Consider the following 23,075-nt stretch of genomic DNA (forward strand, 5'->3'; position numbering starts at 1 on the left):
CGATCTAAGCACAAGGAACAGAGCGTCCTCACCAATTTGATGAAAAGTTTCTAGTGATGACGGATAACCACTGGCACAATGACTCAGCGGGCTTGGCTCATAGAAAGAAAAAAAAAATTGTTAGAAGAAAGCACAGCCATATCGTTGGTATTTTCATTCATTTAATTTCTTGGCAAGAAAAGTCTTTGACACAGAGACGTATTTCTTTCCTCAGGAGGATTGACAGGAATTTATGGTAAAACTACTTACAGGGTACAGTTTTGACATCAATCTGACTGATCGCATCAGACCAAACAAACACAAATACGCTTCAAAAAACATTAGTTAACATAAGCATCTCGCATCTCGGAACAGATGTTGGAAGAATCCTATCACTGCACATTAAAAGCTGGCTAGAAATACACAGCATTTACATTTTCCTAAGCTGAGCACAATCTGTACCCAGGAGAACAATTATATTAGTCACAAATCACAAGGACATCACAGACGCAGTATATCACAGAGAAGGGGGGGGGGGGACTGAGATGAGTCTGATCCCATTCTGCAAGAGCACACATTTGGAACGTTTGCAGCATACTGCAGAGGCCAAAGGGTACAGTGAACAGCTTCAGACAGGAGGGAATGTTTTTCAGAACTTAGGCAGAACAAACGATGAATGTCGGAGCTTGGAAAAAAAAAAAAAAAAAAAACCTGCAGAAAAATACACACTGGATCAGCAGTCGTTTTTCTTTTGGACAGAGCAGGAAATCTAGAGCAGATCTACAGGACACACCGGGAATAGCAGACAGTGTCAAGATAGCAATATAACTGCTAAAGCTTTATAGAAAGATAATTTACATTATTGTGCAAATGCTTTAACTGGAGTAACTGTTAGCAACAGAACTCAAAAATAATCCAGAACATGTGGAAGGACTGATATATATATATTTATACACACACACACGCGCACACACGCACACACACAGTTACTGTCTTAGTTAGAGAGCTGGGTGTAGGGAAACAGAGACGTCTGTAGTACATCAGCCCAGTAGAGATCAGCTGGGAGGCTTCTCAGAACGGGGAGAGGCTCGGTACTTTGATATTGATGTCTCCGATGTTGATATTTCGAGGAATCTCTGGCAGGTTCATGTTTTTCACAGCGGAGACAGCGCGAGCTGGAGCTGCAGACAGGCCACCCTGCCCCAACCAAAATGACACAGATGTCAACTTTAGATCGGTTGTGTGCAAATCTTGCGTATGACATATTTACCTTTACAGTTATTACACCAGAAGATTTTGCAGAAAATGGTGAAATACTATTGTTAATAAGCGCCTTTCCAAGACTCGAGGACACTTTACAAAGACAAACAGTCAAAAGAAAACAGACAACACAGTAAACAGATAATGGAGTGAAATTACAGAGAGTAGGCTGTTTTGAACAGGTGGGTTTTGAATCTGGATTTGAAGAGAGTCAGAGTTATGGATGTCTGGTGGGAGTGAATTCCAGAGATGGGGAGCAGAGCGGCTGAAAGCTCTGGTCCCTGTGGTGCTGAGACGGGCGGAGGGCACATTGAGATAGATGGAGGGGAGGGTGGCGACGTGGAGGAGGTCGGAGAGATACGGAGGGGAGAGGTTGTGGATGGCCTTGAAAGCATACAGGAGGATTTGTAATTGAATTCTGAAAAGAACCGGCCAGTGGAATTGTTGTAGGATGGGGGTGATGTGGTGGAACGAGGGGGATTCTGGTGATGATGCGGGCAGTTGAAAGTTGAATGTTTATGGAGGGATTTGTGAGGGAGACCAGAGAGGAGAGAGTTGCAGTGAAAGCCTCGGGTGATTCCCATGAGATTATTTACCAAAGGATACTTTACATAAAATATTTTATTTTTATCCTTGACGAGGAAACAACTGGCCTGACTTTGTGAACAGGTTGACGACAGCTTTGCAGAAAGTGCGACATACAGACAAGGCAGGGCAGTTGTTTCCCGAGGTTCAAAGCTTGTTCAGAACGCCCATTGGTGGGTTTTCACAAAAAGTCAAATTACTCCTTTAATTTATCACATTTCCTTTTCATTCATGTCATGCAGTACATAAACCAGCATAACCCTTCAACACCCAGTAGTGACAAGGGATCCCTCATCTTGTGTGGTTGTTTCATTATCAAGACAAAAAGGGTTTTGTGTCTGAGGTGCCAAGTCTCCCTGCAGCTAAAATCATTTAAGCAAAGGGAAAATCAAACAGAGACAGCGCTTGGAGACATAATTACAGTCCTAAGAGGCTCACTGGAAAATTAATCTTGAATATTGACGTGTTGTTGTAGCATTATCCTTCCTGCTATTCACCACAAGTGTTACACATGCACTTGTCATACGTGTTATTAAAACAGATGACTGGTGCAAATGTTATGGCTGCTCAGTGAGTGTACACTCCATGAAATCTGAGGTTGTTTATAGCCAAGTGCGACTGTGCATGTGTCTGTTGTTGACAACATACTGTGCCGAACATACCGACACACAAACAGTGAGCACTTGTCAGTGTGTTGGCACAAACAAAAAAGATAGTGAGAGTCGGGAGAGGCTGAGTGATCATCTGAATGTGTGGTTTGCAGCTCTACTATGGTATAAAATAAGTTAAATCAATATTTGATGATTAAAACAAGTAAAATATGAATCTATAGCAGGTCAGATAAATATCAGTCCTTCAATGTGGCGCTGAATGTGGCCACATCTGTCTGAGACAATGCCCGAATGTGACCAAAAAATAGATAAGGCTAAATGAATGACTCTCACCTCTGACTTCTCCATGCGGTTCTGCACCTCCACCTGAGCTACGATCTCATTCATGTTGGTCTCCAACACCATGCCTCCCATCACCACTTCCTGCAAGATGTAGTGTACCTGCACATCAAGACGACATGAGCGGTTAATACACAGCAACAGCTTGTGCAAAAATTAGAGCCATTTCAACAGATCTCCTGACATGTGGAAAATTGAATAAAAATATAGATTACACAACACAACATACTGGCTCCTCAAAATAGGCCATCTCTTTGAAGTTGTGTGTTTACAAATTGTCTTATTCTTGAAGAATAAGCTTGTTTCTCTCTGGAAACAAGCTGTTGCTGACGGCTCACTTTGAAAGAGTCTCAAATTCACAATGAAGTTTACATTTGTGAATTCTTGTGGGTGGGAAGGATAAGTCTGCCTTCCATTATAGACCTACTTTGGGAATCAAGCATGATGATCTAAAAATAAATTCCTGAAACAGCTTTGATATTGGTATGGTATTTCACAAACAATCCTGAGATGTGTCCTTACACAGTAGATCTGAAATAGCTACATGAAGTGACATGAGAAAGATTGGTGAAGCAGTCTAAATCTGTGACCTAGACATGCACATTAAAGGCGCGTGTCTAAATATTAAGTCTATATTTAATCCCTACACGTAGATATATAAATTACAATTTTACAATGCCATGTACGGCAGTGTTGTCCAGCTGGTGGGGCTTTATAAAAGCAACGGCTTTTCATCCTGGCAGAAATATTTCCACACTTCTTCTTGGGAACATTCCTCAGGCCAAACCCCAATACACCACATGACATCAATTTCCTGCTGGGAAAATTGAATCAAGATGGCTGAAGATGTTTCAAATTAAACTACAGCAACCCGTTTTACTCAGTTCCAAGTTTCTTGAAGTGAAACGAGGTTTTATTGTAACCTAAATAATACAGGGCTTCATTCTAGGAATTAAATGTTGTTGTTTTTTTCAAATCCATCATCTAAAAAGGAAACCTTGGACATAGATATATTTATTTTCACATTTCCTTGCAAACAAAACTCCCATGTTAAAACAAAATATGGCCCTAAGTCCAAAGGTATCAAAAATTCACACAGTAAAAAGCCCTGGACTGATTACAACAATGCAGCTGTTCCTGAAATGCAACCAGCTGCAGAGAAGTGAGTTAAAACATACCATTAAGCAACACAATAACTCTGGGTTATGTCTCCCTACAGCTCCTTTGTGAAATAAAAAATGCACCCATGTGTGGACGTTTATTCAATACGAAAAGAAAAAAACATCTACTGTATATTACACTGTCAAATTTGCCAATTTCATTTATCATTTACTGCTTTCTCCTCCACATGGTGGTCAAAAGATTCCCAGTCTATCGCAGGGCACATTCACACTTAGGGTCAATTTAGAGTGTCTTAATTGACCTCTGCATGTGGGAGGAAACCGGAAGTACGCAGAGAAAATCCACACGCACACAGGGAGAGCATGCAAACTCCACACAGAAAGCCAAAGCCAGACCTTCTTGCTGAGAGGCAACAGTGACAGCCGCCAACCTGTGTGGCCCGTAGCCAATATTGTTTTTTCCTTATTATTTTAGATGAAAATTACACACATGGAGTACAAAGCCGCCTGCTCACCAATGCTATATTAACTGCTCCATGTGCCAATATCAGAGGGTGAACCATACAGTGTAATCGTTTGAAGAAGAGAATGACACAGTACGCTTTTAATAGGTCTTCGGCAGTTTACTTGCATAAAACTAGTTTTAAATTTGTTCAAACTTTGACTCACCTTGTCCATGTGGAATATGAGGTCCAGCTCACAGACGTTTTCAAAGCATTTATCCAGTGTTTCCACAAACACCTACAGAGAAGAGGATTTCAGTAAAAAAAAATATAATTTATAAATCAAACACTTACACATAGGGAAATGTGAACTCAAACGTATCATCAAAACATTGATAGGAGAAACAAACAGAATGTGATGTGGAAAAGATGAGATCATTCAATTCAATTCAATTCAATTCAATTCCATTCAATTCCATTCAATTCCATTCAATTCCATTCAATTCCATTCAATTCCATTCAATAATTACATATTAAATATGCTCATGGAGTAGAGGCTGACCTGTATCAGGTCCAGAATGCCAAGCTCGCTCTCAGATGAGTCCACACAGAAGACAAAGTAAAGGGTTGCATAGTGCCGGTAGATTAGTTTGTAATCTGAACCACCAATGAGACTGAAAACACATATGAACATTATTTATAGAAAATTCTACTGGTCTACTGGGTCAAACAAATAAACGACAGCTATAATCAAATCAACACATGTCGGTCTATCATGTAAAGTAGCTTTATTACAGAGACAAAGCTGATACTTGTGTGTTTGCTCCATCTAATGGTTAAAAAAGGGCTACTGCAGCTCAGTCAGCTGCTGCCAAGTGATGTCAACGTCCATTAAGACAGCAAAGTAAGTGGGGGAAAAAAATGGCCCAGAGTTTACAGTAGTCATTCTTAAACATCCTGTCAAATGTCATAAAATGTCATAAATTAAATTACAGGGCTGCCTTTTAGTCTCTGCCAGAATATAAACTTTCTCCACATGGCACATAATCATACATTTGTTTTGGCACAGACAGTATCTCAGACTTTCCATTATCACAAAATCACAGCATAAAGAGGTTAAGCTATACAGAAACAGTAACAAACACATCAGAGGAACGTTGTTTTTTTAGAAACACAAAATATAGAAATTCCTGCTTTGTTGTTGATGTCACAGTATGATTTTCACATTATTAGCAAGCGGCACTACTTGCCTTCCACCCTCCAGGAAGTTGCAGACATTGTCGTCTCTCTTAGACACCAAATGAAAAGTCTCCCGGATGATCTGCTGCTGCATGTCCTCCGTCTGCAAGAAAACATGTTACTACTACTACTACGGTTTCTGGTTTAAAAAGTCCACAAAAAGAACAGGCATGAAGACAGCCCGTTATGCTACAGCTGACACTTTGCAAGGCAGGTAAAAAAAAAAAAAAAAGAAAACACTCACACAACAAAACAACCAAGAGGTCCTGCTGGTTGTTAATACTGCAGACAACCATGGACTAAGGTTCTCCATCTTAATATCAAATTACATATCAAACCTATTTTACATGCATACAGACCAACAAACAGCATCAACTCAAAGTCTCCACCAGGGTCAGACCCTGACACTTCATTAAGGTCTACTCTCTTATCTCAACTCCAAGTCTTCACCAGGGTCAGACCCTGACTCTTCATTAAGGTCTACTCTCTTATCTCAACTCCAAGTCTTCACCAGGGTCAGACCCTGACACTTCATGAAGGTCTATCAGAGAGTCGTCTGCAGCATTAACGTCAATGTAGCAGGACTTTTGGATTTTGTTTTTGTGAAATCTGTGTTTCACTGTGAAAGACGTGAGCACATGTTTACCTATGGTAACAAGCTGATCTAAAACCAATATCTACTAGATTACTAGACAAACTCAGTTGAGATAAGATGATATAAGATAATATGACATGATATGAGATAATGTGCAGTGTTGCAGCACCACAGACAATACAACAGTAAATACAGTACATCATTAGTAGAGTACATATTAGTAACACTAGGTTACATCCAATTTGTGACGATGCTGAAATTGGCATCCGAGTTGCTGCCTCCGATTTGGGAGTTCTGGGGAAAGGGTTACCCTAACCCTAACCCTAACCCAGGGTAACCCGCTGAGCAGCTGATCCTTCATTTATTTCACCTCTTACTGCTTGACCGTGCATTTTAGGCATTTGAAATCAACTTTAATGTTTTCTGAATCCCTGCCCCAACCCCCACTACTTTTGTTTTAATTGTGATACTGGAAAAAAATACAGAACAATTGACATATCAATGCTTGTTCTGCAGCTAGACCACATCGAGATCAAAAACCTCAGTACCTAGACTTGTCCAACCTGGACTGGATTGTGCTAGAGAGGCTATAGAGTCTTTAAAACACTTTCTAATTTGTGAATAAATATAAGAAGTAGCTAGCTTACTTAAGTCTAGCTTAGCTGCACACTAGCATTAGCAAATGTTTATATTGAGCAGCGTCGTGGTTTTTGAACTCATCGATGTATATTTTGGTTACATATGTGAGTCACAGCCGACATAATAAACTAAACACACACTGACAGCTGGCTGCCAAAACAGCTGCATTGCAAAACATGACAATGTTTAGAGGAGCAATCGCAAAGATACTTACAAAATATTGATAGAACCTAATCAGCCGCGGTTTACCGTGGTTGTTGAATATCAGGATAGCTTTAATCATTGTTATCCTGTACAGTTATTAGACCACAACAGGAAATAATTGATAGAATATAAAGATTTTCGCTATGCTAAGAGCGTTAGCTCGAGGATGACAGCCTCTTAGCTACTCGGATAACTCAATTAAAACCTTCCGGTTGGGTCTCCACATTCAGCCGCCGTCCTCGAACAACAAACTCCGCATATCTTTCGTTCCGGATATGCACTTTATTTTTTGTATCTGTCTATTGAAATCAGACACAGTCAAACTGAATCAGTCAAGACACAAACAGACTCTCCCACATATGTTATTTTTCTTAACTACACTGAAAAAGTTGGAAATTGTATTTAGCATAAAATCGGTTTGTTGATATCCCAATCTGAGTCTCATGTATCATTTGCTCTTTTATTTAAGAAATTGAAGAGTCTCATTCGTTGTGATATTAATGCTTTTCAAGTATGTGTTTTTACTGTAATGTATGGAAGTTTTGTTGTAAGGACAATATTCCTAAAATCCTTATTTGATTATTTATTATTTTATTCCATTCCTGTTCAAATCACCAAACTTTCTATATGTCATTTCACACACTTCCTCTATTAATTGTCACAAAATATGCCTAAAGTCATCTCATATTTTTTATTAGTTTTTAAGTGTTACTTTTGAGTTATTCTAAATGGTTTAGGGTTAAATAAAGTTTGACAATATCACTTATTAAAAAGTTTCCGCTTGAGCTACATTAATATGCCTTTCAGGGTCTTACACCTGTTTGAATTGTTGCAGTGATTGTGACTTAAATATGACACTGCATTTGTAACATTGAATTATGCATGATAGTATTAAAGACAGACTCACTTAATGAGCAAAGCCCTTCTCTGTGTAGCTGAAGGATAATATTTTACTCAAGTGCATACAGTAAACAGTGCTGATTAGTCTGACTTAAATCTCAGCTCTCAGGGAATAGTCGTGTGTGGATTGAATATGTTTGAAAAACTAACTGGAGAAACAAAGGCTGATTCTGAAAAATGTAAATTTATTGATGAACTGTTTTCAAAGTACAAATGTAAACGCTAACTGTTCCTCAGTGACGTAATGTGATGTCAAATAGACTATGAACACAGTAGCTCTAGTTTATGAACTAAACAAGAATATAATTCCGCATAACATCCTATTTTACTTCTTACTTAAGAGCTAGAATGCATCAGAATATCCATTTGGGTATCTGTGGTTCTAAAGTCACTCTGCCTTAAACCACAACTAAGGCACGTTTAACCTGGGCCAGACAGCACTCTAGACAGTATTTTTGTGGGATCAGTCCCAGCTACATCAAAGTATCAGACCACATTTCCTGCTCTGAGTTCATAGCCATTAATTCTCTGTTTTATGTTTTTCATCATTAGTGCTGCAAAGCCACTGGACTGTGATCTGCATAACATCTATTATTTGCCCACTAAATTCCCTTCCTCCTGCACGAGCACAGTAGAAAACAAACAGACACTCATTAGCATGTGTGACCCATTGGTGGTAAACAGGCTTATTTCCACATGAGTGCGGCATGAGAATGTATTCCACCAGGACAGTCGAGGTAGGTGGGCCCGCCGGCTGCCTTCATGGGGACTTTAACAGGCACTTAACAAATGCAAGTGGACAAGCACAACGTTCTCTGGCACAGTGGGGGTCATGTTGGTACAGTGAGCACTTGTTAGAGGGTGACTCACTGTATTTGGACTCTTGGGTGGTCACTGATATTTGCTTCATTTTTTAATGTGTTTTTCTTTTTTCCTCTCACAGTGCTAATTGTTGGATTGTGATGGATGCCAAGCGCTGTCTGCCAGAGCTGAGGTAATGTGTGGCATCCAAATAATGCCTCTGTGCTCTGCCCTGTGAAGTGATGAAAGCAGTCTGTAATTACAGGGATAATCAAAACTGTCAGGGGCTCTTCTATGGATGGTTTTGTTTACTGTCTACTTCTCCCGCAGCATCACAAGATGCTGGGCAGCCACTTTCTCAGCTTGGGATGGTTGCAACTGTATACCTGTCTGTGTCTCAGACAAAGTAGACAAAGACAGTGTGATTGAGTGGTCCCAGATATCCACACATTTGGGACACAACATGATTTTTCTGTGTCTATATGTTCAGTTCAACTAGATAAGGCATAACTTAGTGTTGTGGCTTTTTTGCTCAGCAGGTTTTGGTCAGACAGATCACCAACACCAGTAGTTAGGAGGTCGATACCCACTGTGTCCTGCCTCTGTTTAACTACATATGGCATGAAAAGATGGATGGATGGATCGATGGATGGATGGATGGACGGGCCAACAGACAGACAGACAGATAGATAGATAGATAGATAGATAGATAGATAGATAGATAGATAGATAGATAGATAGATAGATAGATAGATAGATAGATAGATAGATAGATAGATAGATAGATAGATAGATAGAAAGAAAGAAAGATAGACAGATCCAGAGAAAGTAAATAATAGTAATAACAATAAGTTAGAAGGAACACACACTATTTATTCAGATATGTGGTATAAATTTCACTCCTGAGTCCTGACCTCGTTCCTCTTCTACTGCAGATTAAAACGCTGCAGTTGGTTGCTATGTCCTCAAGATGGCAGCATTTCGGTGTCTTCTCGTGACTACATGAATTTGACGGAGAAAATTTTTCCCAAAATGTTAAACGTCAATGTGGGAAATGTCCTAATTTTTGTCCTCGTGATTTGATTAGGCAGATGAAATGCCACATGAATTATATTGCAGTACATGCAGAATAGTTAAGCAGCCTGAATGTGTGGCCACATGACATACATTTGAATAATAAGGCTACAATAATGCAACCTCTCTGGTTAATTGATATAGGCAGCAGTTATTGAAATATAGGAAGAGTGATAAAATTAATGTAAATCCGTAAATCCACTGTCTGAGACTGCAGCCCTCTGCTGTGTTTTTGTGAGAAGCAAAACAACCCTGATCCCGGATCAGCTTCCAGGATTCCCATTACACCGCGTCGTAAACGGGGGCGGGACACCGGTGACCAGAGAGTAGAAGGAAGCACGAGGTCTCACTTTGTCTATTTTAAAAAAAAATCTCCTGGACTTTGATGTGGACTTTTAGAAAAAATGTGGCGAGCAAATGCGTTCGTGTTTTCGGGAAATGTTGGTGTAGGTGTGTGCTAAATGTTGGACCGATGTGTATCTGTGTAGATTCTCATTCTCACTGGACCGCTGTGCGACTAGAAAGGAGACCTATTCTGCTCTGTTGTTGAAAATGAACAAACAAACAAGGTATAGCTACGACACATTGTGCAGATACCGTGTATGGTGTGTTGGGTCCAGGCCACTGTTAACGCAGAAAAATAAATGTAGCCTGCTTCATGTGATAAATACCAGACCTGTCTCTATGGTAACTGCGGCTAAACTGCAGTAACAGAGCGACGCCCACACCTCACAGACTGGAAGGCGGGGCAAAAAGCTCGAGTGATTCATCTTTTGAAATAGAGACGATCTCTGCGCACGGCGCCGTGTTTACAGCGAACACGACAGACTGCAGACTGAGCTGGAGAGGCTGCTGTGATTGTACCTTCACATTAATCTGTCCAACGACGCGGCCCTTCGTGCTATCGACGGAGGGCATTGGATAAGCAAGAGGACCCGTGCGACCCTGGAGCAGCAAGGTCAAATACTGCGCGTTCCCTTTGTATGAAAGTGTACTGTCGCTACCACAACAACGCGGTGCGTGTGTGCATGATGAGAGGCTGAGGAGAAGGAGGAGGTGGTGTAGAGGGAGGCTGCGGTCTGAAACCACATTTTACCCTGGATACTTCGACACTAACTAACGTCGCTCACACAAGGGAGCTGTGTATAAACATAATATGATGTTGTGTGACTCGGACCAACTATTTCCATCCCGTTTTTAAGAAGAAGGGGTTCTGGTCGTTTTCTGCCTCCCGGTTGAGGATCCTCCAGCAGCGGGACGCCGAACGTTTTTTTCTTTCCCGATATGGAGTGTGAAGATGCGGATTACAGAGGAATTCCCGTTATTGGTTTAACCGCATCGATTTCATTGCACACGTCAACGCGGTGTTGTTTTTTTCTGGCATGAATAAACAGCCATGCATACGCATTTTCTTTCTGGAGGGGTAAAGCGGTGATTGTTTTCGGAACACGACTGGACTCCCATTAGGAAACGTGAGCGCTACGCTGCTAGCTTATTTGTAGTAGCGTTAGCTTTAGCTCCTCTGGCCGGCTATCTGCTAAAGGTGCTGGTTGGAGACTGGTCGTTTTTAAATAATTTCGACCCGTTTTTGTCGGTACTCTATCCGACCCCTCGTCATATTTATCGTCTACATTTGGGCGGGTTTACTCAATCAGGAATGAGGTCACGAACGGAAAGGAACCGCTTGACCTTGTTTTGGGGTCTGATGCTGGGTCTGTCGTCCTGCCTCCGGCCCGCCACCACAGAGAGTAAGTAGTGCCACTCCACAACACCAGACACGCAGACATTTGTCTCAGTACTGTCCACAGTTGTCTGAACACATTGTCTGCACTGTACCTTATTTATATGTTCTTAGATCGCATATGGGGAATAATGTTAACTAACACTTCGATTGCATTTATTGTGAAAAACTGAATAACGGAATAATTTGTAAACGTCACTCAGTGTAGTTTAGAATATAATTACGCTGCAATCAAAGTGTTTTCGTTTCTGGTTATTTTTCTTTCATTTTAAATCTTAAAAATAGTTAAGGAAATTGATTATATTATTGCAAACTTCTGTCACTTCATTCTACTTTGGGATCACAAAACAGTGTGATAAGTTTATGCAGACAGTCCAAAGATAATGAGCTGCATTATTTCAATTCCATCAACATGCTTTTATTTAGACACGAACAAAAACAAGTGTCATTTTGATGAATAAATGTAAACAAAAGAATTTAAATCCAACTACAATTACTACTACTCTTATTGAAATTGTATTTAACAAATGATCTTCTAATTTCTCTTATTGCAATGCCTACTGATAAAACAATGAAGGGGTCAATGGGATTGAGCACTTCATGTAGAGAAATATCTGCAGAGAAAAGTCTGTTATACCAGGTTTATTCATTACATGCTTGAGCATTACTTATTGACAGCTTTCAGTCATATCATTCCAATCCAAGTAACAGTGATCATATAATTTGACACGGATGCAAACAACAAAGCTGGTGATGCCCTAAGACTATAAACTATACTGTACTTTATTATACCATACTGGTATATATTTTGTAATATGTATATTGCACATGCTATTATTATTATTATTATTATTATTATTATTATTATTATTATTATTATTATTATTAATAATAATAATAATAATAACACATTTTATTTGTATAGCACTACAAACAGCTAAAAAGAGTTTAAGAATGGAGTGAAATTAGGTAAATCTAAGTTGTATATGTTGATATTGTGATAATGCTACATGTTTGATGTATTGTGCACCACTGACAAATGTCACATTGTAATACTGAAGTTCAGCTTTTGAACGTTACACACAAATAAATGAGTTAAACATGTTAGCAAGGAAGGTATTTAACCATGACTCAGCCAGTGGAGAACTCCACTTAATCTCCTCCTTATACACACACGACTCTGAACTCAATGTGGTGAGTAAGAATCAACAAACGTGGATGGTATCTGTGATCTCAAGAAAAAAAAAAATACAGTTTGGGTAGTCCAGCCAGAAATATGAATTGAGAAATAAAAAGAAAAGTGGAAAATGTGGTTTAGAGGTGCTACTTCCCAAAAAAAATGATTAAGACATTATTTACGTGTCGAAATCGTCTGCAAAAATGTTGGGAAATACAAGTGTGTTGTCATTGGATCTGTTTGCAAAAACTGATCTTAAAATGTCTGAGGTTTTTTTCACTACTAATTTCAACATTCAATAAATAAGCACACATGCACTGTTTTCACTGTTGTGGGTCAGAACTTGTAAGCAATGGCGCTATAATTGTGTTCTTGTTCTTCTTGTTGGTTCAGAGTCCGCCTCTTCATTCAGGATCTTCGATAAAAGTTAAAGGTTTAGATCTAATTTAGCACAATGAAAAGAACTTGGCATGGCACAGGCGTATATTGTGAACTTTCCAAGATTTCCGATGAGACATGCGTCTAATTTGGGTTGAAAGACACAGTACTGTTTGTCATATGTAGGGGTATTTAGGCGTTCTTAACCTGAGGCTGTCCATGCTGATATCATTCCCTCAAAGCTAGCGGCAACCATAGCAATGAACACTATTTGTTCATCAGTATCACTGTGCTTCTCCCCGAGTAGTAAACCGTCAATTATTATCCTTTGCGAAACAAACCTGGGACAACTTGACCTTGGAAAAACATTCCATGTAAACCAGACTGCTGCAGTTGCACCGATCCGGCAGAACAACATCCTCCCATCAGAAAGAAGATGTGAGCCATATAGTTAACTTTTACACAGACAACAGAGGACATTGTAGTGACCCAAATGCAGCAGTACAGTGAGACATTTCCATCAGCTTGGAAACCTTCAGATTTAAATGTATTTCTCCCTATTTCCTGCTACACTGTAAACTAGGCTTCCCGATTCATCCCGTTCATTGGACGTGTTGGGGAGGGCTGGGTCATGGGGTTGAACCGGGTCTGGGTTTTAAAATAGAACAAGCCAAAGTACATTCACAAGCAAAACAGACTAAGTTCTGTTGATTGGAAAGAGTGAGGAGCCTGTGAACTGTTTCTTATAAGGTTTACTGTTAGCCCTAGTGGTTACAGGACAAACCTGTGAAAAGCAGGGGTGCTCCCATCGGAATCCTACATTTATTCTCACTCCAACGTGGAGCTGTCTGAAGCTCCCTTGTGTGGTTAAACTCTGAACATTCCTGCTGGTTTACTGTATCAGTTGGGTCTGAAAAGCAGCTGGCAGGTTTAGGTCAATCAGATTCCGCTTTGCTGCTGCTGCAGCCTCAGCTTTACAGGTGTACCAAACAAGTTTGATCTGTCTGGAACGATCTTTGGCTCAGGTTTCCCTGTGCATTTCTTCTCATGTGGAAAAGTATTTGTGAATACATTCCCCCTTGGGCAGTCTGTCACTAACGGGATGTAAATGAGGAGCAAACAGACTTGCTGCAGTCTAGTGGCAGTGAATAAAGCACCAGCTTAGAGATGTATTGCTTCCTATGTCTTGTCATGTGGGGCTTGTAGTGGATTTCCTCTGATTGTCTGTGGACACTCAGGGTGCCGCAGTCTGCCAGGAAAGGTTATCAAAAGTAAGTATTTGATCTGGGGCCTTAACAGCGTTGCAGAGATAAGCTTGTTTAGTTAGCTGTTTTAGAATATGTCAATGGCAAATACAGAACTGCTGCATTTGCTATTGATATTTTCACGGCGCTGCTGCACAAGGTCACAATTTGATCAGAAAGGTTTGTTTAGGGTTTTCTCAAGCGTGGTCAGGAGAATTTCCCGTGAAAGGTGGCCATGCTGGTGTTGCAGTGAGGCCGCAGAGGGTGAAGCGTTGAGGCTGTGGTGATGTAACATCACTAGGCAGTGTGTCTTTTTTACAGGCCCGGTTGTTGGGATTGAATTAACAGGTATGCAGCTTGCTGAGGGCTGCTGGCAGTGTGCAGTGACAAGTAGATTACAGACAAAGACATAAGCACCATACCAGCACACTGCCTCAAACCAAAGACATTTAATAATCACACACAAAAGGCTCTTATGTCCTGACTTGACAGCAGTTAGGGTAGTTTGAGTTTTTTTTATAGTGTTCGGTCATGGTTATCAGTCTTAGTTTGGAAAGCATGTTTGCCTATTTTTAATGTTTGCATTCCAGCAATAAATTAGGCTTGATTGTTTAGAGATAAACACTAGGATAAAGTGTTTTTTGAAAATATAAAAATGGTCAAGAGTGAGTTAATGAATTAATTAGTCATCAAATGTCATCATTTGTGAAGCTGTCATATGCAGTAGGAATGAGGAAAACTTTGCCAGCTCAAAGGTTCAGAGTGTTCCTTTTGGAAATGAAACGGTGTTCCAACTCGCTGGTTTTTCAGAGTACACCATAAGTTTTGGAGAGGAACAGATATTGATATCAGCAGTCACTGTATGTTCTAACAGATTGGCAGATGCTGACTTATTTCACGTTTAATATTCATTTTTAACATTCATTCTTTCTTCTCGTTAACCTGCGTCTGTGTTAGATATTGCACTATTACTTCGTCTTTTAAAATTATGGTGATGTGTATTATAGCTGTGGGACACGAGAAAACCTCTTTTAAACCAGAATATCTATTGAAATTAGATTATTTAACTTCGCCAGCCCTAGTTTCTATTCTTAAAAAACATTATTTTCAAACAATTTATAGTTTGCGTCATATTTCAGCACCCTCTTAGTGTCACCTTTGTACAGTAAAACCTGCATTATAGTATATATATAGATTCAAATATAAATATATATGTATAGTATGGGTGTGACAACCTGTTATCTGGTTGGTAAGAGCTATCCATGCCATGATGCTCTGCAGCTTCTAAAAGTCTTTCTCAGAGGGATGTGTTTACACCATTCAGTGGGAGTATAAAGCTATAGGCAAACCTATCAACATTGACCATTTAAATACCTTACCAAAATACTAGTACTGAATTGAATACAATTTAAACTACATTGAGAAAAGTAATTCATTCTGGGATTTTTTACTGTTGTCATTAACCAAGTTTTTACTTTGTGTACACAGTGTTGCCTGACATTATAAATAAATACAATAGCTTGTGTTGGATTGCAAAGGTAAACAGTTTTTGTGTAAAACTACATAAGTAAACTAAGGTGGGATGATGGCAATGTCTTCCCCAAGTTTTTTTCCAGGCAGACCACAGTGTCAGGCTATTAATTTGACGATTTGGAGAATTGACAGTGCACTTATGGTGTCCAAAGAATGAATCCTGCCAATGGTTTTTATCTGCTAATATTTAATATAGTGCCACTGGCACTGGTTTAAGTATCTCAACATCTACTAAAAGATGATGGATGATTTCTTGGCCTTTTCAACTAGCTCAATTAGCAGGGCAACATTTTTACATTGATTTGTGATGAAAGCCTGTGAAACAAATGCTTTCCCCCCCATCAGCCCCCGCCATGCTTTGGGTTTTGTGATAATTAGCATACTAAGAAACTAAAGTAACACATAAAGCACAGAAAATGTATTTGTCAAACATCGAGATTGCGGTAGTGATAATGCAAGTATGGCGATAGGCTGTAGCTCATAGAACACTGTTGTTTCGTGAAGAATGATGTTGCTGTCATGCCTACAATGAGTCTTTCTGCTCTTAGTTTAACACGTTTATTTACATACATGTCATGTGGGTAATGTATTTTAAGACACAGTACTTCATAGGCCTTTAATGTTAATGTTGTCCTGTAATGATTAATTTTCTATAGTGACAGTTTCATAAAAGCAATGAATAAACTGAGCTGTTAAATTAAGCTTGATTAGACACCGACTTTGTCGCATCGAAAAATGTGAACAGCAAGTTCACGGTCTGTCAACAATAGGACAGCTCAAGTGTGCCGTCAATACTTAAAGAGCAACTGTGCAAATATTCATTTGCTAATATCACTATTTCTGAGCTGGAGAGCATTGTGTTACATGTTTTTGCACTTAATGGTTATTTATTGCAAAGAGTTGGTCAGTAAATGATTAAACCAGTATGATTTATTCTTATTTTACTATGTGTTAATGCTTAGTTTAAAAGCAGAGCCTTTTGATTTGAATGAAATGACATGATGATTTTTCTGTTGATATTCCTGTGGAGAACATTAAATTAAAGGATACAGCTATTAAAACATAAAACTTAAATTGGTTTGCAGACATTATTGTTACGGTTAAATTTACCGCCTCTCCTTTTGTTTTCCCCTGCAGTCTGTGGTCCCAGCATCGACATTGGCAATGATATCAGTGAATTCAGGCGTTTAGAGAACTGCACAGTGGTGGAGGGCTCCTTGCAGATCCTCCTCATCGGTGACAAAAACAACAACAACATCAACCAGGAAGTCTTCCGCACCCTCAGCTTCCCCAAGTTAACCATGATCACCGACTACCTGCTGCTGTTCAGGGTGTCCGGCCTGGACAGTCTGAGCACGCTCTTTCCCAACCTCACTGTCATACGCGGACGCAACCTATTCTACAACTACGCTCTGGTAATCTTTGAGATGACCAGCCTAAAGGACATCGGTCTGTACAGCCTGCGGAATATCACCCGTGGTGCCATCCGCATTGAGAAGAACCCGGAGCTCTGCTACCTGGACTCTGTCGACTGGTCCCTCATCATGGATGCTGAGTTCAACAATTACATTGCAGGGAACAAGCAGTCCAAGGAGTGCAGTGATGTTTGTCCAGGCATCATGAAGAACAACCCACAGTGCAGGAAGACTATGTTTAACGACAACTACAACTACCGCTGCTGGAACTCCTATCACTGCCAGAAAGGTAAGCAGGCTGTTACACATGAAAGCTTATCAGAGATTCGAATTGCTAATACACTGTGTTGAGAGTCTAACCTTTGGCCTGTATGAATTTAGGATTGTAATCAACGCCTATAGCTTTAGACATTTGTTTTCAGCTGGAGGAAAGGGAGAAGCGTTAGAATGTTGTTATACATGATTGACTTGTCTGTATCTCAGTAAAGAAGACTTAAAGAAAAACATTTTCTTAGGTATCACTTAAGACAGTGCCTCAATCCATGTTCTAAAAATGAGAGATAACAGCACAGGTGACATCCATAATGCAAAGATGGTTGTCTATTTGTCAGATCCTCTTGGAAAATGTGGAAACAAGGTGCTCACAAAGGGCTGGGTGATATCGGGTTAGGGTTACCTTTTGTTATATTGATATTGAAAAGAAATTGCAGTAGAGTGTATCTTGTTATTATATTATGCCCCAGTTCTGTTTCAAAACAAGAAGGTAATCCAGGCATTCGGGCTTGTGACTTGTGATGTAGCCTTGATGAATGTCTCTAGTCGAAACATGTTGGCTCCTTTTTTAAGAGGATTTAGCCATTCCTTCCGTGTATTTTGCTAATTTGTTAGGAGTGCCTAGCTCCATGTTGGTGTTGATGTGCAACCTTTTCTCATTATGACCAACTATTTGAGGCCACACCTCAGCTTTATGTGCAAATATTGTGTTTTAGGTTCTTTACGTTTAGTTACACAGTGCAAAAAGAGTGTGCAATTTGTTTCAAAAGAAGCAGAAGGTCTATGTGTAGATTGGCATTTGATTCAATGCAAGGGTCCCCACCTGTCAGCTTTGACAAATTGACTGAATGAATGCTTCTAAGACTGCAGTCATACTAGTATTTTCACTAGTGTTTCAGATGGAAAACAACCCGTGGCCGGACTAGAGTGTCATCTCTGCATCGGAAATAGTCTGCGTTCATACTAACACACCCTAAAACATATTTCATGTGACCATTCAAGTACATCAAGCACACATGCGCCAGTGTAAGCTGGAAGCAGATTCTCTCCTTTGCTGTAGTTTCAGAAAATATTAATAAGAAGAAATGTTGGTGACACTGAAAGTAAGTCTTAATAGAGCCTTTTCTTTCTCAGGTGATTGATGAGTTGTGACCACTAAAAAACAATCCAAAAGTGACACTGGGTGTCTTTGTTGTTTCTGCCAGTCCAGACTAACTTGTAGCCCGTGAGTTTTAACAGAAAACAAATCTCTCACTTTTCCGTTCTCAAAACCTTTGGTGTAGTGTGGACGGCAGGTGCATTCATAGCAGAATCTGTGGGTATTGTCAGAGTGTAATTAAACCGCTCTGAGAACGTTGACTTTGAAGTGTCCCCCTAATTTTCTGTTGAAGACTGCAGTGTTTTAGGTTTCTTGTTTTGCTGGTGTGTTTCAGACTATGTGTTTTGGCTGACTTGGTGTGTGTGTCTTGCTGAATTGTTTCCCTGGTGACTGGCGCCTTGCTGCAGACTCAGCATGTTGATGTTTTCTGTCTTGTGACATGAAACTGTTGCAGGACTGGCCTCGAATGTATGCGCACACTCACACACACTTGTTCTCATTAAACACACTTGAAACAAAGACGGGCACACACACACGCACACACACGCACAAACATGCAAATTACAGAGATGTTTGTCTGATTTGCACACATTCGCCTCGCCTGGTCTGTTTTGTAGGTTGTTTTGAGTTGCAGAGTGTGGGTATGATGGAAAAAAAATCCAGGAGGAGGTGGAGTATGTTGGAGGATGGAGGTGTCAAGTGGAAGAGCAGGACTCGGTGCTATTTTTTGTTTATTTTACCTTAAACAGGAAAACTCTACAGAGACTCCACAATGACACAACACAGACCTCTTATTTTTCTTTATTTGTTTAAATGTACACAAGTTTATTTTTTTCATTTTATGAGACACAGCATGAATCCAGGTCCTGTAGCCAATCATCATATGAATGGCGGCTTATAATGTCCACAATAAGTCCTGTGTACAGTTGTCTTTACATGCTGGAAAAAACAAATTATTTTTGTCTGTAGCATCTTGGGTTTCATGACTAGGACTAGGATTTGGCTGTGATTTGGGTGATGCAAATGTTTAGAATTCCTCAACTCAGTGCCCTAATAAAACAGTTCTATATTTTTGAAAGTAATCTGACTGTTTGTAAAAATATTGACATAAAGGAATTAAGGAATGTGTACCAGTTGCACAAGCAGACAGTGGTATGGAGGTCAAGAGTAACAGTGAAGTGTCTGCTGGTAAGAGGCCATCTTTCTGTCTCCACTCTGTGACTAGATGGAAACATGTTGTTTTTCAGAGGTTGGGGGTGGTAAATTATGGTAAATAGATTTCCATACCATTTTTAAATAAGTCAACTTCTTATACAAAATACCTTAAGTGGAAATATTAACAGCTGCTGCTACTTCTGTTTCTCTTACAACTGCCTCGGTTACTTAGCCATCTGCTAGTGCTACTACAACTTCTTTTATTACTACTGCTAATAGTACTTTTCCCAGTAAGAAGCCAGCAGTTACACCTATCTCTTGCTGCTACTAAATCCACCATTTAACACCACTGCAAGCCCTGGCGCTCGGGCCATGCTTGTTGTGATAATACCAGTAACTGTTACACTTCAGTCTAGTTCACACGACATGGTTTTCAGCTCTATTATCCACTCCTCAACTGTTTTAGAGACTTTCAACTTCATACTTACGTCTTTGCCAGCACAATTCAAGGTGGTGTAATTCAACATCAACTTGGTGTTTACCTTGATGTAAAATAAGTTTAATTTTAATTTTTTTTTGAGTAGTGGACAAATCTACCTTTTTAATAAAGGTAGATTTGTCCACTACTCTACACATGGGGGTCCAGACCATTTCACCACTTTTGCTGCCCCACAGGCAGTCTCAGGACCTGACTCACTGGACAGGATAGTTTCAGGCATGGCTAATGTGTTTGTGTTCTATCTATGAAGTTGACATTGCTTGGCAAGTCAGTTTAAGTAGACTAAATATAGAACAAGTGGAGAATGAACCCATGAAGATGCACAAGCAGTCTAACGGGCTCCAGAGGGAGTGTGTCAGCCAGGGCAAATGGGCCATCAGTTGCTGCTGCCGCTGCTTTAAAACAGAATTGATCTCAGACAACATGCTCTCTGCGCTTGCAGAGACTGCATTGTTGGGCTATTTATTAGGTGGTTTATTGGAGAAGTCTGGTGGTAGTAAAGCCAGGCTTCATTAAAGTGAGGAGGGCCAATGGCTAAGTGGTTGAGGTGGCTGACCAAACACTGCTGATTTCCTCAAGCTGTTGTCTGGCAGCTGCACTGCCTGTGGATTAGTAAATATGAGGCATTGATAATGATAACACTTTTATTTGAAGGGCCTTTTAAAGACACCCAAGGACACTTTACAGAACAAGCATTTAAAACAAAACAAAAGCTGGCGATGCATAAAATAATGAAAAAAAGAGTAATAGTAGAATGACAAAAGCCTGGTGTTGCTGTGTATGTTTATTTGAACTTGTGCAGAAGCTGTGAGCATAGTAGATCATATCATTATGATTGGCATTTTCTTCTCCTGAAAAGGCTCTGTATTTAGCTTCAGTAGTCTTATCTTGGATCTGTTGCGTAAATATGTTCACAGCCCCTATGCTGTGCTCACATGAAAGTCAGCTCAGAAAAAAAGTTTAATATCTGACCAGGTTATTCATCAGATCAATAAATGACAGAAGGGAAAAGTGGTAGCCTTGTTTTTGTCGAGTTGATACAAAGGACATGCTTTCAGCCTGAATGCATCCATAAAAGTGTTACAGGGAAAAGAGGGTTTGAGGCCTCTTTCCCTCTCTGGGAAAGTGGAGTGTTTTTTAGTTGTAGTGGTGGGGGCTGCATTCTCCTATGTTTACTTCCCTCATTTGTTGTTTGGAATCTGGTTTGGGTGTTTTGTCTCATTCATAACTCACTTCTTGTAGACTCCTTCTAAAGTAGAGCCATGTCTGTGCATGCTGGGACACAAACTCTGCCTCTCTCTCTCGCTATTCCCCCTCTCACAGACACGCACAAACCCACCCACACACGATCACACATTGAACAGCATGGGGGATGTTTTTCCGGTGCTTTGTACGGTCTGAAGAGATGAAAGCACATCATTAAAGTACAAAGTAGGTCTTCTGGGATTTACTGGAAGGAATTTTTGCTTTTGTTAACCCCTGACTGAAGGGATTACACATTAAACCTGGAAGATTGTCTTCTGGGTTGTTGTTTAGCCTGGTGTGAGATTTGATCATATTTGACATGTCAGTGTTTGGTCATATATTACTGCTGCCAAGGAGGGTGTGTTTTGTCCTCGTTTGTCTGCCTGTCACGAGCATAGCTCAGAAAATCAAGTTTTTCTGATGACCTTTTCTGGGGATTTAGTTTATGACCCAAGGAGGAAATAATTAGATTTTGTTGGTGACCTTGGGTCAAACTTTTCAGTTTTAGTTTTTATTGTTACTTAGCGAACATGTTCTCCTTACGAAGCAGTGGACCTAATGTATTAATATTCTGAGGTCAAAAATAGTATTGTGCATGTGTAGACTTGGTGTGTACAACTCGAGATAAATTTGTACACACAGATGTCCCTGGCACACACAGATATTTATGAGCCGGTTTACAGAGAGTTGTGGTTACTTTGAGCACCCCACGTCTCTCTGCCAAAGTAGGGGGTTTCACTCTGCATAGAGTGGACTCATGTAGGCTTGTATCCAAGATGCTGTCGCTGCTGCGGCTGACACGTCATATGATATGGTAGGAAACCTTATGTGAGCCCTCTGCCAGACTCAAAGGTGTACTACTATACTTAAATAGGCATTTTTTATTTTATTTTTTAAATGATATCAAATTTCGAATAAAAACAGCCCTAGTTCTCAATTTAATGAGACACAACCTGGGACCTGGAATGAGTTGAGTCCAAAGTATACTTAGTGTAATTGCGTCAGGTAGGGACTTGCGTTACTGCTGTGGATTACGTTTCGATGTGTCAACATGTCAAACATCCAAAAAGGTTCAAATAGAGTTGTGCTGATCAAATTAAAAGATTGTTGTGTAGGGTTTGGGATTTGGGCAGTCAACTCGGACTCTGTCACTGCCCTCAGTTAGGTTTTAAAATGTGTTTGTGTGCTAAAACAAACACCATATAATTCCCCCTCACAATGCATCGTATAAAATGCCTCAAAGAGAGAAGCATGCAGGTGTCACACCCCGTCTTCGGGGGAGATGAACATACTAAAGCAAATTCCTCCATGAATCTGAAACTCTTGCTTCGAGGCTTATGATGGGGGTGACATAGTTTACTTTCTCCTCCCCAAATTGTGATACAATTACAGATACTTTGTGTGAAGACTAATGATCACTGTTACATCTCTTCTAGCAAAGATATAATTTATGTTTTAATCTTATAGCAGATCTTTCATATTACTCTGGGATCTTTCACAGTCAAAAAAGCATAGGATTTATGCAG

The 23,075-nt window shown here is 40.0% G+C and overlaps 2 protein-coding genes across 2 annotated transcripts in view; one reads left to right on the forward strand and one right to left on the reverse strand.

Moving 5' to 3' along the window:
* Positions 1 to 156: 156 nt before the first annotated feature.
* Positions 157 to 7,197, reverse strand: ap3s2 (adaptor related protein complex 3 subunit sigma 2). Its single transcript, XM_083900660.1, has 6 exons — positions 7,026 to 7,197; positions 5,589 to 5,680; positions 4,901 to 5,012; positions 4,565 to 4,636; positions 2,769 to 2,876; positions 157 to 1,176 (listed from the first exon to the last, which is right to left on the reverse strand). The coding sequence occupies exons 1-6, from the start codon at positions 7,092 to 7,094 to the stop codon at positions 1,051 to 1,053; spliced, it is 579 nt and encodes a 192-aa protein (XP_083756786.1). The 5' UTR covers positions 7,095 to 7,197; the 3' UTR covers positions 157 to 1,050.
* A 4,250-nt stretch (positions 7,198 to 11,447) lies between these two features.
* igf1rb (insulin-like growth factor 1b receptor) overlaps positions 11,448 to 23,075 on the forward strand; it is a gene marked incomplete at both ends in the record, with an annotated part of 35,898 nt that continues 24,270 nt past the window's right edge. Inside the window, 2 exons of the mRNA XM_083900642.1 lie at positions 11,448 to 11,538; positions 17,001 to 17,567. Coding sequence (XP_083756768.1) covers positions 11,448 to 11,538; positions 17,001 to 17,567 — 658 coding nt within the window. The remainder of the gene's footprint in view (positions 11,539 to 17,000; positions 17,568 to 23,075) is intronic.

This window comes from Microchirus variegatus (assembly GCF_963457635.1).
Source record: "Microchirus variegatus genome assembly, chromosome: 14".
NCBI lineage: Eukaryota > Metazoa > Chordata > Actinopteri > Pleuronectiformes > Soleidae > Microchirus > Microchirus variegatus.

Bases quoted from the DNA above. Each gene is read 5' to 3' on its own strand.
- ap3s2 (XM_083900660.1), bottom strand. From the start codon at position 7,094: ATGATTAAAGCTATCCTGATATTCAACAACCACGGTAAACCGCGGCTG. The intron at 5,681-7,025 runs GTAAGTATCTTT...GTTTTCTTGCAG, and splicing joins TTAGGTTCTATCAATATTTT to ACGGAGGACATGCAGCAGCA. The intron at 1,177-2,768 runs GTGAGAGTCATT...TGGTTGGGGCAG, and splicing joins ACCGCATGGAGAAGTCAGAG to GGTGGCCTGTCTGCAGCTCC.